The sequence below is a fragment of the Geotrypetes seraphini genome, chromosome 6 (assembly GCF_902459505.1).
Source record: "Geotrypetes seraphini chromosome 6, aGeoSer1.1, whole genome shotgun sequence".
Taxonomy (NCBI): domain Eukaryota; kingdom Metazoa; phylum Chordata; class Amphibia; order Gymnophiona; family Dermophiidae; genus Geotrypetes; species Geotrypetes seraphini.
Window position 1 is genome coordinate 116750228 of NC_047089.1, and position 13695 is coordinate 116763922.

Below are 13695 nucleotides of genomic sequence, written 5' to 3' on the forward strand. Positions count from 1 at the left end.
CTTCTGGCCCAACTACCAAAGGTACGGGGAAGGGGGGTGGGGGGGTCGTGGGGGTCGCCAGGGGGATCGCGGGTCGGCTGGGGGGCGGTCGGAGGTTCTTGGGGGGGGCGGTCGTTGGGGGGAGGGGGGTTTGCGTCGAGGGCAGGAGGGCCTGGGATCCCTCCTGCCCGTAATGTAGTGCGGGGTGGGGTTAGGGGGTCGCCGTGGCCAGGAGGATTTGGGCTCCCTCCTGGCCCGATATTGTTGGGGAGTCGGCGGTCCTTCGGGGGGGAGGGATGTATCGGACGTCGGGGGGGGCATCAGGCTTTCAGGATGGGGACAGACCTTCAAGGGGGGACAGTGCACGGAAGTCAGGGGGGGTGAACGGAGAGTCGGGACAGCGCACGGAAAGTCAGGGCGGGCGAAAGGAGCGTCGGGCAGCATGCGCGGTATACCCGTGAGCGCGGTATACCAAAGTTTTTGTACATATCATCGTGATTTCTGCGCGCTATACCCGTGTGCGCGTTTTATACGGGTGCGCGTTATTTGCGTGAAAATACGGTACACTCTGTGAAGTATGAATGAAACCAGTTTAATGCAAGATCAGAGATCCCTATCAAAGCTAGTCTTTTGAGGAGCCGCAGAGATATCCAGTGAAATAAGAAGAACAGACTTTTGGTGATCTAGAAAATATAAAATACTGTTAGTCAGTCCTATCAGTGAATGTTGTCTGGGGTTTTTTCCCAAAAGTCTGTTATTTGATTGAAGACAAGTTTTTCAGTAAGTTTGTTGAGGAATGAAAGGTTAGCAATTGAACGATAATTTGTTTCTGTGTCTGAAGAAGCTGAATGATCTTTCAAGATGGGCCGAATAATAGATTCTTTCCAAGACATTGGAATTGTGCCAGTAGATAAACTAGTTGAAATTAGTTTATGGATGATAGGTCCGAATATAGGAAAAAAAGTTTAATTATTGTTGGTGTGATTTGTCCAGACTTGAGCCATTAATATTTATGTTCTGTGTGTATATGAAGAATGGATGGACAAAATTGCATTACAATTAGTACTATTATTATGGGGGTGGGGTCAGGGCAGAGCCTGGGTGGGTCGGGGCAGAGCCTGGGTGGGGGTACTCGGTTGATATTTGTTAGACATAGGGATACTTCGCTTGAAGAAGTTGAGAAACACCGATATAGACCACTCTTTCTAATAAACGTGGATATAAAGATTTTAGCTAAGCTTTAGGCCAGGGTGTCCAACCCGCAGCCCACGGGCCGCATGCAACCTCAAGAAGTATTTTGTGCGGCCCCGCTCACACTCGAGGTGATGCAGTGTTTTCTGTCTTGCCGGCGCCCTCCTCCATCTTCCTGCAGCGTTCGCTGAAAGCCGCAGGCAGCGGATCCTATGTGCCTCTTGCAGCTGACCCAGAAGTGTTCCCTCTGACGTTGCGACCCTCGAGTGAAACTTGACTTTTGCTTCTGAAGTTCATTCCACACAAGACAACCATAACCAAGGAGAATTATGCCAACACAATAATCGCTTTGTGGGAGTCGATCAAGGAGAAAAGATGAGAAAACTAACAGTAGGCGTGCTGCTTCTTCATGATAACGTGCCAGTTCACATGTCATGACAGGCTGCCATTTGAGAATATGGGTTTCAGCAGCTGAACCATCCACCCTACAGTCCTGACTTGGCTCCCTCAGATTATTTCCTATTCTGAATGGACAGCGGTTTTCAAGTGATGAAGAAATCAAGGAAGCTGTGATGTCCTGGTTTGAAGGTCAAACAGAAGAATTCTTTTCAAAGGTGTTAAAGTCATTGCAAGAAAAGTGAATGAAGTGTATGGAGCTATCAAGGGACTATACTGAAAAATAAAACAATTTTTTTTTTAAACTTTTCTTTCCTACTGAAGTAGATAAGTTATTGAACATCCCTCATGGAATCATACCTGCTATATAAAATTATACATGCAATGTAAGATAAGGCAAATACACTTTCCCCCTCCCCAATCGCGGTTTCCGCACTCGCGATTTCACATAATTGCAACTTTTTTTTGGGGGGGAGGGAAAAAAAACCCCATATTTTTGCCTTCCCCCGGCATCCCGGCCTTACCTGGTGGTCTAGTGGGTTTTCGGGGCAGGAGTGATCTTCCTACGCTCCTGCCCTGTGCAGATTGCCAATAGGAAATGGCTGTGGGGAGTTCCCGTTGTAGTCTCAAGAGACTACGGAAACTCCCCACAGCCATTTCCTATTGGCAATATGTACGAGGCAGGAACGTAGGAAGATCTCTCCTGCCCCGAAAACCCGCTAGACCACCAGGTAAGGTCTGGGGAGGACCGGGACGTAGAAGGGAGGCGGGGGTGGGTCAGAGCAGGATATTCGCGGTTTTTCGCCATTCGCGGTCCGGCTCTGCCCCTATCCCCCACGAATAACGAGGGAGAAGTGTAACCATTAACATTGTCATTCTATAGAGTAGTAATTAAATGTAACAAATGATGTAATTTTAAAAAGATAAAAATATAATAAAAGAAATGTAATGACATTCTGTGTATAGAATTTCATAAAGTGAATGTTAGGAAGTTTGATAAAACATCCCGTTTTTTTAGTTTTATGTCATTAAACATTTATTATAAAGTCTGAATCTCCTTAAGCCCCGAACAGGGACATCTTGAAAAGCCATCTTTTTAGATTTTAGTGAAATTGTGAATATACAGTGGTTGCATGAATTTCGATGGGAAGTGAATTCCACACCTTTGCAATTTGGTAGTTAAATGATTTGCTAAGAAGCATCTTGTCCTTATATCTTTCAGAGCTGAGGATGACAGAATCTAGCAGTCAGAGCTATTCTCATCTGTAGAGCTATTCTCATCTGTAGATAATTCATGAATATGTTAAAAAACAATGGTCCCAGCACAGAACCCTTCTCCATTGAGAACACTGACCATTTAAATCTACTATCTGTTTTCTGGACAAAGAAGAAGATTTTTGCCTCAGACCAGCAAATACGATCCTTAAGAAGCTTGTCACTTTAGGCTGCCTTTTAGACAGGCTCTAAGAGCCTAAAACCCTTGACCCCATTAGCTCCTTATGCGTCTTCAAGTGCCTGATAAATCAGGGGCAAGCTGAGCTCTCAGGGGATGCATCCGTTACTATCATAAGTGTTAGTGCAGGCTGGCTAGGTAGGTGCTCTACGACAGTGTTGCCTCTCTCCCAGCTACAGCCTTCTGAACTAGAGGCTGTATCTTCTCCCAGGCAGAGCTGTCCCTGAAATCCTGGGAACCTCTGGGGCACTGTGAAGCCCTGCACTTCAGATTAAACCCCAAAAATAATAAATCAATTGCAAAGCAGAACATACCTTTTCAACTCGCTTGCATAAGAAAAAACTGAGGAAATGGGTACTGCCCACTGATACAAGGAGGTGGACCTGAAAAGCTGTAGATGACTCCTTCTGCAAAAACTCGCAGGTAGAGGTGAATAACCCACTGGTCAAGACTCATGTTCCTTTTGAACTGGAAATTACTTGTTTCCATCTATAAGTACTAAAAACTTGACAAAGATGCTATGCTCAAGCATGATTAAAGAAGAAAATAAAAGGGAAGAAAATTATTTGTGATGTACCTTTGTTCCATTGACCTTTGGAAGTGGTAAACTGAGGAATTCTTCTGTTAGTCTTTTCCAGCTCTCAGCTTTTTTGAGATCTGAATGAATTATCAACTTTTCATAAATTCTGAATTAAAAAAAAAAAAAAAAAAAATTATCTAAACTGATGGAAATAAAATATACCACCATCCCAGTAAGCTTCAAAATCATTTTCAATGCCACATCATAACACTGACCAGCTATGCATGTTCTGGCCTTCTTTCAGAAAGTGTGTTAACAAATCATGTCTCTGATGTAAGTTGGGCTCTAAAGTTCAGTTCCAAGAGTCATAGCAGAAGAGCTAATATTGTGGTCCCTATCAGATAACTACCAATCTGAATTGTGTTGTATACCATGCCACCTCATTTGTGTTTCTTCATATCCATATCAGAAAAAGAACAGAGGATAATTAATGCAAGATTAGATTTTTACCTTTGATAATCTTCATTCTGTAAACCCATGGAGGAATCAGTATGATAGGTGTTTTATCTCAAGCCGTGAACCGTGTTTTGCAGAAAGCCACACACTTTTTTTTTCTCTCTGCTCCACCCACTTAGCTAAGGAGCACAAATCCCCCTACAGTTGAGTCCAAAAGCAAACAAATATCACTAGAACAAAGTATATACAAAGGAGGGCAAGAAGAATCTCTCTGCAATATATAAGAAAAAATTAACAGGCAACATGAAAACCAGGCAAGAACATAGCAGCAATAGGAACAAACCTGTTGGGTGCAATGATCACTACTGAAACTACGCCGATGGCGAAAATATGTACTCACATATGTAGAATTCTTCTCCACAGAGAATGTCCGCTTGGTGGAAGAAACATAGGCCTGAAAGGAGAAACATTTGAAGCAGGAAAAGCAAGTAATACAAGAAGAATCAGAGTAGATAGAGAGCAGACCATACTGACTCCTCTGTGGATTTACAGAATGAAGATTATCAAAGTAAGAACTTAATCTTGCATTCTGTTACATCCACTCCGGAGTCATATTGACAGGTGATGTACCAAAGCAATGGCAACGTCTAGGGTGGGACAGAAGAGCCTGCCCGTAACACCAAGACCCCAAAGGCAGTGTCAGATCGAGCTACCACATCCACTCTGTAGAACCACATGAAAGTATGAAGAGAATACCAAGTAGCTGCTCTATAAATCTCAGCCAGATGAACCACTCAAGACTCCGCCCACAAAGCTGCAACACTTCTGGTCAAGTGAGCTTTAAGAGAAACTGGCAGCTGCTTACAACAAGTGATGTAAGTCGATGAAATGGCCATGCAGATCCATCAGGAAATAGAGACCTTAGACACCGGCCTACCTCATCTGTATTGGTTAGTCAGGACAAACAGATGGAAATGTATTTATTTAATTATTTATATTCCACATATCCTACAATTCTCTGTGGATTATAAATTATTCAGGTACTCAAGCATTTTTTCCCTATCTGTCCCAGCAGGCTCACACTCTATCTAATGTACCTGGGGCACTGGGGGATTAAGTGACTTGCCCAGGGTCACAAGGAGCAATGCTGGATTTGAACCCACAACCCCAGGGTGCTGGGGCTGTAGCTCTAACCACTGCTACATACACTCCCCACAAGTTGTAGGTCCTCTCTATGTAATGAAAGAATACTCTCTGTACGTCTAGTTTCCTTAAGATCTTATCCTTCTACTCAAAGGCAGGCAGACGAATTTCCTGGTTTAAATGGAAATCCAAAACCACCGTCGGAAAAAAGGAAGGAACTGTACGGAGGGAAACCGCCGGTCAGAAATTCACCTTGACGAAACAAACACTGTGACTGTAAGGTCAAGATGGGATGCATCCTTAAGCAACTCAAAAAAAGCTTCAGCAATCCACTTCAGCAGAATATTGAGATTCCATGTAGGAAAAGGCTGTCTCAGGGGAGGTCAAAAGTGAAGTGTCCCCCCCCCTCCCCCCGATAAATCTGGTCACATCTGGAAGAGCTGTAAGCAAACTGGATCTGCTGTGCACTCTGAAGCAGGAAAGGTCTGCTACCTTGAGAAAAGCCACTGCCAGGTCCTTTTCCAGACTGGCCTTTAGGAAAGCCAGGACCATCAGAATGGAAGCATGCAAGGGCTCCACCTGATCCTTGGCACACCTCTGCTGGAAAGCCTTCAAAGTCTTGCTGTAAGTGGCCATAGTAGAGGACTACATGGACCTCAACAGAGTGGTAATGACCACATCGGAGTAACCCCTCCAAATCAAGGCCTGGTGCTCAAAAGCCATGCTGTAAGACTAAAGTGCTGGGGGTTCTCCATAGGAACTGGACCCTAAGTGAGGAGGTCACAATGAAGAGGGAGCTTGAGCCTCCTGTCCTAATGAAGGCAGACCAGACCCATACTACAGATGGCGAGACCAGTCCAGGGCCATTAGGATCACCAGGCACGGTTAAGAGACTACCTGCAAATGACTCAACCCACCATGGACCAAGGCGGGAAAATGTAAAGGAGATCCTGAGTTGGCCGGGACTAAACCAAGGCATTTATGTTTAAGCTTCCTGGCTCTGCTCTGTGACTGAAGAAGCACTTGACTTTCAAGTTATTGGCTGAAGTTATCAAGGCTATCTTTGGCCAATCCCAAAGACACACACTGAGACGAAAATCTCCCCAATGTGGAGCCACTGTCGTTCACCGCTACTGCCAGTGATCTCATTTGTAAACAGGCCTCCTTCCTGCCCTCCAGCTGTATGCCCCCCTCTGCCGCAGCCAACCCAGAAGGCTTCCCTCCGATGTCAAAGCTGACGTCGGAGGGAAGCCTTCCGGGTCAGCCAGGAATCCCCCTTACCTCAACTGTCCTCCTTCCAGATGGGATGCTCTTTCCTGCATTCAGCCGTACTTATTCTTTGCAGGAATAAGTGTGGCTGAAGAACAAGTGCGGCTGAAGGTAGGAAGGAGCAGCCCAGCTGAACGACCCTGAAAGGAGCAAGTGCAGTCCTGAAGGGAACAAGTAAGAGAGAGAGGGGATATGAACGTGGGACAAAGGGAGGAAGGAGAGTCATGAATTAGGGACAAAGGATGAAAGGCAGGAAGGGGGGCACAAACGCGGGACACAGAACTTTGGACACAAGGAAAGGAAAGGGGCACTAACTTGGGACATGGGAGGGAAGGAATAGAAAGGGAGAATTGTTGGGCATGAGTGTGTGAGTGAGAGGGAAAAAACGGTGCACAATCAATGTCCACTTTCAACAGATTAGGGGCTGGGGAGCCTATCCCAAATGATTTTGAGTCAACTCAAGGGGTTTTTGAGGCAGAAATAAAGGTTAGGAAAAAAGATCAATTTTTAAATCCAAGATGGCCGCTGTCACAAATTTGCACCAAAGATGGCAAAAACAAACAAAACCCGAAAATAAAAAATAGCAATTTGGGGTCTGGGAAGGTGGAGGGCCTGTACCCTACCTATAAAAACTGTGAAAAATATTTTAAACTATTCCATAAGCCACCCCCTAAGTTCCCAAAGGAAATAATGGAGGTACTTACAGTTCTGCAGTGCTTTTGCCTGTCAGCAATTTTAAAAGCAGCTGAGTGGAGAAAAAGCACAGTTACTTACCGTAACAGGTGTTATCCAGGGACAGCAGGCATATATTCTCACATGTGGGTGACGTCATCTACGGAGCCCCGATGCGGAAGCATTTTCAAGCAAACTTGATTGAAGATTTAAGTTTGCTCTGCTGCTCCACGCATGCGTGCCTTCCTGCTCCACTAGGGGGTGCATCCCCTCGTGGTCTCCAGTTCACTTAACTAGCCAAGAAGCCAACCTCGGGGAGGTGGGCGGGTTGTGAGAATATATGCCTGCTGTCCCTGGATAACACCTGTTACGGTAAGTAACTGTGCTTTATCCCAGGACAAGCAGGCATGATATTCTCACATGTGGGTGACCTCCAAGCTAACTGAAAAGGGATGGAGGGAAGTTGGCAATTTAAGCAAATAGATTTCGCAGTACCGATTGGCCGAACCGGCCATCGCTCCTGGACAGTGAGTCCAGACAGTAGTGGGAGGTGAAGGTATGAACCGAAGACCACGTGGCAGCCTTGCAGATTTCCTCAATGGGTGTGGACCTGAGGAACGCTACGGAGGCTGCCATCGCTCGGACTTTGTGTCCCGTTACTCGACCATGTAGTGCGAGACCAGCCTGAGCGTAGCAGAAGGAGATGCAATCGGCCAACCAGTTGGACAAGGTGCGTTTGGAAACTGGGTAACCTAACCGGTTTGGGTCGAAGGACAAAAACAGTTGTGGGACTTTCCGGTGTGATTGAGTGCGTTGGAGGTAAAAGGCCAACGCTCTCTTGCAGTCAAGAGTGTGGAGCGCCACTTCTCCGGGGTGAGAGTGGGGCTTGGGGAAAAACACAGTAAGACAATGGACTGATTGAGATGGAAATCAGACACTACTTTAGGTAAGAACTTTGGGTGGGTGCGGAGTACCACCTTGTCGTGGTGGAATACCGTGAAGGGTGGGTCCGCTACCAGAGCTTGTAGCTCACTAACCCGCCGGGTGGACGTGAGCGCGAGTAGGAAAATTACCTTCCAAGTGAGGAATTTTGGATGGCATTTGTCTAGTGGCTCAAATGGAGGTTTCATTAGTTGAGCCAGAACCACGTTAAGGTCCCAAACCACCGGGGGAGGTTTGAGAGGAGGGTGGACATTCAGGAGACCCTTCATGAAGCGAGAGACTAAGGGATGGAGCGAGAGGGCTTTCCCTTCCAGGGGCTGATGAAAGGCCGCAATCGCACTGAGGTGTACTCGAATGGAGTTGGTCTTTAGGCCGGAATGAGATAATTGAAGTAAATAGTCAAGGACCAGAGGGACGGGGACCGACACCGGGTCCTGGCTGTGGGAGGAGCACCAGGTTGAGAATCTGGTCCACTTTTGGCAGTAGCAGGTTCTCGTCGAGGTCTTTCTAGAGGCCTCCAATATCTCCTTGACTGATTGAGACACGGGGAGAGCAGTCAGGGGGAGAGAAACCAAGCATTCAGATGAAGAGATTGAAGATTGGGATGTAACAGTGAACCCTGACCCTGTGATAGTAGTGAGGGAAACAGAGGCAGAGGCAGTGGATCTCTGGCACTGAGTTGAAGTAGAAGGGAAAACCACGGCTGGCGTGGCCAGCGAGGGGCGATCAGGATCAGGGTGGCTTGTATTGTTTTCAGGTGGACAAGCGTCCGCAGTATCAGAGGGAACGGCGGGAACGCGTACAGGAACCTTCCCTCCCAGTCGAGGAGGAAGGCGTCGGCCTCGAGCCGGTCCGGGGAGTGTATCCGGGAGCAGAAGAGAGGCAGCTTGTGGTTGTGGGGGGATGCGAACTGGTCTATTTGAGGCGTCCCCCACTGTTCGAACACCCATCGTAGGGTCTGAGAGTGTAGTGACCACTCATGTGGCTGGAGGAGGCGGCTGAGTCTGTCCGCCAGACAGTTTTGTTCTCCTTGTATGTACACCGCTCGAAGGAAGGTGTTGTTGGAGATTGCCCATTTCCAGAGGCGCAGGGCTTCCCGACAAAGGGACCAAGACCCTGTCCCCCCCTGTTTGTTTACGTAGTACATCGCTACCTGGTTGTCGGTTCGGATGAGAACCACTCGGTCGTGGAGCAGATGTTGGAAGGCTACAGCTGCGAGATAGATGGCCCGAAGCTCTAGCACGTTGATGTGGCAGCGACGGTCTTGTGCTGACCACATCCCTTGGGTGCGTAGGCCGTCCAGATGGGCTCCCCAAGCGTACTCCGACGAGTCCGTGGTGAGTACCTTGCTGTGGGGTGGGGTGAGGAAGAGCAAACCTTTGGAAAGATTTGAAGAGTCGGCCCACCAGCGGAGCGATTGTTGCAATGAAGGAGTCACTGTCACGGGACGATCGATCGGGTCCCGGTCTTGACGCCATTGAGAGGCCAGGGTCCATTGAGGGATTCTCAGATGGAGGCGGGCGAAGGGTGTGACATGGACGGTAGAGGCCATGTGGCCCAGGAGAGTCATCATCTGTCGAGCTGATACCGAGGTCAGCCGGGAGATCCTTCGGCTCAGACTTACTAACGCCTCTCGGCGCGGAGGGGGGAGGAAGGAACGGAGGCGAACCGTGTCCAGCGTGGCCCCGATGAACTGTAGGGACTGCGAGGGGCGTAGTTGGGATTTTGGGAAGTTTATTTCGAACCCCAGACTTTGTAGGTAGGTAATAGTCTGTTGGGTCGCTGAGATAACCTCTTCCCTGGACGGGGCTTTGATTAGCCAGTCGTCCAGGTAGGGGAATACCTGGAGGCCCTGGGAACGTAAGGTTGCTGCGACCACCACGAGGCACTTGGTGAAGACTCGAGGTGATGATGCTAGGCCGAAGGGGAGGACTCTGTATTGTAGGTGCCAGTCCCCTACCTGGAAGCGCAAGAACTTGCGGTGAGCGGGGTGCACTGGGACATGTGTGTACGCCTCCTTGAGATCGAGGGAGCAGAGCCAGTCGCGCCCTCGTCGATCAGGGGATAAAGTGTCGGTAGGGAGAGCATCCGAAATTTTTCCCGTACCAGAAATTTGTTGAGGCGTCTCAAGTCTAGTATTGGGCGTAGGTCTCCCGTTTTTTTCGGTACCAGGAAGTAACAGGAGTAGAAGCCCTTCCCCCGTTGGTCGGGGGGAACCTCCTCCACTGCTCTCAGGCGAAGCAGGTCTCGAGCTTCGGAGAGGAGTAGGGGTAGCTGAGTCCGGTTGGGAGGGCAATTCCTTGGGGGGTTGTCCGGAGGAATGGCCCGAAAGTTGAGAGAGTATCCTGATGAGATCACGCCAAGGACCCATGCGTCCGACGTGACTTGTTCCCAGCGAGGGTAAAAGGCTTTGAGCCGACCCCCGATGGGAAGGAGGCCTGGGACTATGGCGGAGGAGGCCCGCCCCCTTCCGCGTATCCCGTCAAAAGGACGGGGATGGTTTGGTAGTCGCAGGCGGTTGGGACTTGGGCATGGCCCGGTGGTGGGCTTGCGCATGCCTGGGTGGGGGCCGCGAGAAGGCAGAGGTGGATTTTTGTGGGTAGCGGCGCGGAGGGGCCCTATACGGCCTGGACGCGGGCGGTTTTGGCTTTTGTCGGACAAGGGAGGCAAACGAGCGTTCATGTTCGGAGAGGCGTTTTGTAGCTGCCTCGATAGTGTCATCTAACAGTTCTTTTCCCACGCAGGGGAGGTTAGCCAACCGGTCCTGTAAGTTGGGGTCCATGTCGACCAGGTGCAGCCAAGCTAGTCGGTGCATGGCGATAGCAAAGGCTGCCTCTCTGGAGGAGAGTTCGAAGCCATCGTAGGCCGCGTGGAATAGGTGAAGGCGCAGGTTGGAGAGGGACTCCAAAAGCAGGCCGAACGTTCCTTGCCGGGAGGCCGGTAGGTCAATCTCAAAGGCTCTCAATAGTCCAATGAGGTATTTGAGGTAGGATGTGAAGGTGAAAGTGTAGCTTTGCACCCTAGAGGCCATCATTGCGTTTTGATATAGTCTCCTGCCGAATTTGTCCAGGGTTCAGCCTTCTCGGCCTGGGGGGACCGCTGCTGAGACCCGGGATGGGTGAGCCTTTTTCAAGGAGGATTCTACTAGCAGCGATTGGTGGGAGAGCTGTGGTTGTTCGAATCCCGGGTAAGGTACTGTGCGGTACTTGGCCTCCATTTTGGAGGGTACGGCTGTGACCATGTAGGGGGTCTCCAGGTTCCTGAAGAAGGCCTGTTGGAGTACCGGGTTAGGTGGTAAGCGAAGGGACTCTCTGGGCAGTGATGGCATATCCAGCTCCGCCAGGTACTCCTTGGAGTATCTGGAGTCGGACTGGAGGTCTAAGTCCAAGGCGTGGCCCATGTCCTGGACAAAGCGAGTGAAGGATGGTCGAGATGTTCCCGGGGCCCCGTGCGGGGTCGGTGAACGAGACCTTCGTCGGGTGAAGAAGGATGGGGAGGCTTCCCTCGAGTATCGAGGTTCCTGCTCCGATCCATGCTCCGAGGCCGGGGAAGCACTGTGAAGTGTTCCGGGGTTGTGGATCTTCGGCGTCTCGAGGGGCCCCTCGGAGACGATGCCGGGGTTCTGGGTACCGATCGATATCGAATCGGTGACCTCGATCCGGACTCCCTCGGAGAAAACCTGCGACCTCGGGTCGGGGTCCCAGCCCGAGGGGGAGTTCAGAGGATGCACGGGTTGGAGAGTGATAACTCAGCCACCCTTAGTGGTCCCGTACGCGGTGTGGGAGAACGGCCTCGTAGAGTTGGTGAACCTCGGGCCTTCTTGGAGGTACGGCGGTTCGAGGTTTCTGTCGTTTTAGCCCGACGTTTTGCCCCTCGGCGGTCTGCGGAGGGAGAACGTCTCGGGCGCCTCGGCGAGGAGTCCGAGGAGGATGGGATGCGGCGTGGATTGCGCACCTTTCCTCGAGGTTGTTCGATGCGAGGCTCAGGCTGGTCTGGCACAATCGGGGTCGAGGTCGAGGCCGATTGAAACTGGGCCATTGCAGCGGACAGCTCCGACGTGATCATCGCTCGGAGTAGGTCCTGGAAGACGGGCACGGACAGCATCGAAGGCATGTCCACTGCCTCGGTGCACTCCACCGGGGGCAACCTCGTATCAGAGTATTCCCGTGTGGTGGAGGCACGGCCCAAAGGCTTAGAGGGCTTAGCCGGGGCTGTAAGCATGGGGCTTCCGCCATGCGTCGTCGTTGTCCCCGAGGCTGGCTTCTTCGATGTTACGGAACCTGAAGAGGGAAGAGGGGACTTACCCAGGGCCGAGGCTTTCTGTTGTCCCGAGGACTTCGGGGTCGAGTCTCGAGGCGATGTCGAGGTATCCGGGGCCGAGGTCAAGGCCGGGGCCGAGGCCGGGGCCGACCTCGAGGCCGAGGTGGAGAGTTGGTCCGGGGTGAAGAGGTCCGCCATGCGGGCTTTTCTTCGACGGAGGGCCCGGTTCTGGAAATTAGCGCACTGGGGGCAGGAGTCGGTTGGATGAGCCGCCCCCAGGCAGAGAATGCACCGGCGGTGCGGATCTGTGAGGGAAAGAAGCCGCTCACACCGGGTGCACTTTTTAAAGCCGGTCAAAGGCCGGGACATTAAATCGAAAGTAGCCGCGGCTCGATTAGCCACGCGGCCGCGGGGACCCGGAAGCCTCCGGGTCGACAAAAATGAAGCAGGAATCAAGTTAAAAGGTAAGGAATTCGCGCACAGCGACTTAATCGAGAAAAAACAAGAAAAAATCGCGGTGCTAGAAGGCAGTTGGGGCAGAGCCTGAAAAACACGACTTCTAGGCTCAGCGGAAAATTTTGAACTGGAGACCACGAGGGGATGCACCCCCTAGTGGAGCAGGAAGGCACGCATGCGTGGAGCAGCAGAGCAAACTTAAATCTTCAATCAAGTTTGCTTGAAAATGCTTCCGCATCGGGGCTCCGTAGATGACGTCACCCACATGTGAGAATATCATGCCTGCTTGTCCTGGGATAAATGACTTTCTGCTTCTGAAACAGCACCAAATGCACAGAATGGAAGCTCTTCGGAATGACAGCAGGCCAGATACAGACTATAACCTCCGCCCTCACGGATCCTCTGCTAGGCAGTTGGGGCGGGAAAGGCAGCCTGTGCTTTGAAACCTGGGTGGGTGTCTGTCCAGATGCACACAGCTTGTGATAGGGTCACCAGCCAGCAGATTCCCACGGGAAAGGACCCTGGGTATTTCAAGAAGGTGGCACACAGAAGGCTGGCTCCACAGATCCACCAGAGCTTCTCTGTGAAGTTGCAGTCTGGCACTGCAGGACATCTTTTTCTCCGAAAGGGGTCACCAAGGAGGGGTCTCAAGGCACTGAGGCCACCAAGAAATGAAGTTTAATCGTAAAATAAAAACAAGTAGCAGATCTACTGCAAAAAACTTCTGCACAAATTGCTTAAAGAAATTGTAACTGGATTTGTTTACTAGCTCTCAGGCCAAGGGGGTGGAGTATATGCTCAGAAAAGTTGTAGATTTCTGCAACACCCTGACTGCGGGTTGGGAATGAACACCTAGCACAGGAGTGCCTAAAAGGTCGATCGCGATTGACCAGTAGATTGCAAAGGCAACGCGAGTCAATCGCAGAGCCCAACCCTTTGCATTCTGTTCTCCCTGCTT

At 50.4% G+C, this 13695-nt stretch overlaps 1 protein-coding gene across 4 annotated transcripts in view; it reads right to left on the reverse strand.

Annotated features, from left to right (window-relative positions):
- The window catches only part of TUBGCP5 (tubulin gamma complex associated protein 5), a 1496334-nt gene that overhangs the window by 1404613 nt on the left and 78026 nt on the right, over positions 1-13695 (reverse strand). For 3 of the 4 annotated variants that reach the window (XM_033947661.1, XM_033947658.1, XM_033947659.1), the window contains one exon: positions 3597-3705. The exons of the other annotated variant lie outside the window; for it this stretch is intronic. In XM_033947661.1, coding sequence (XP_033803552.1) covers positions 3597-3705 — 109 coding nt within the window. The remainder of the gene's footprint in view (positions 1-3596; positions 3706-13695) is intronic. 4 annotated transcript variants of the gene reach the window in all.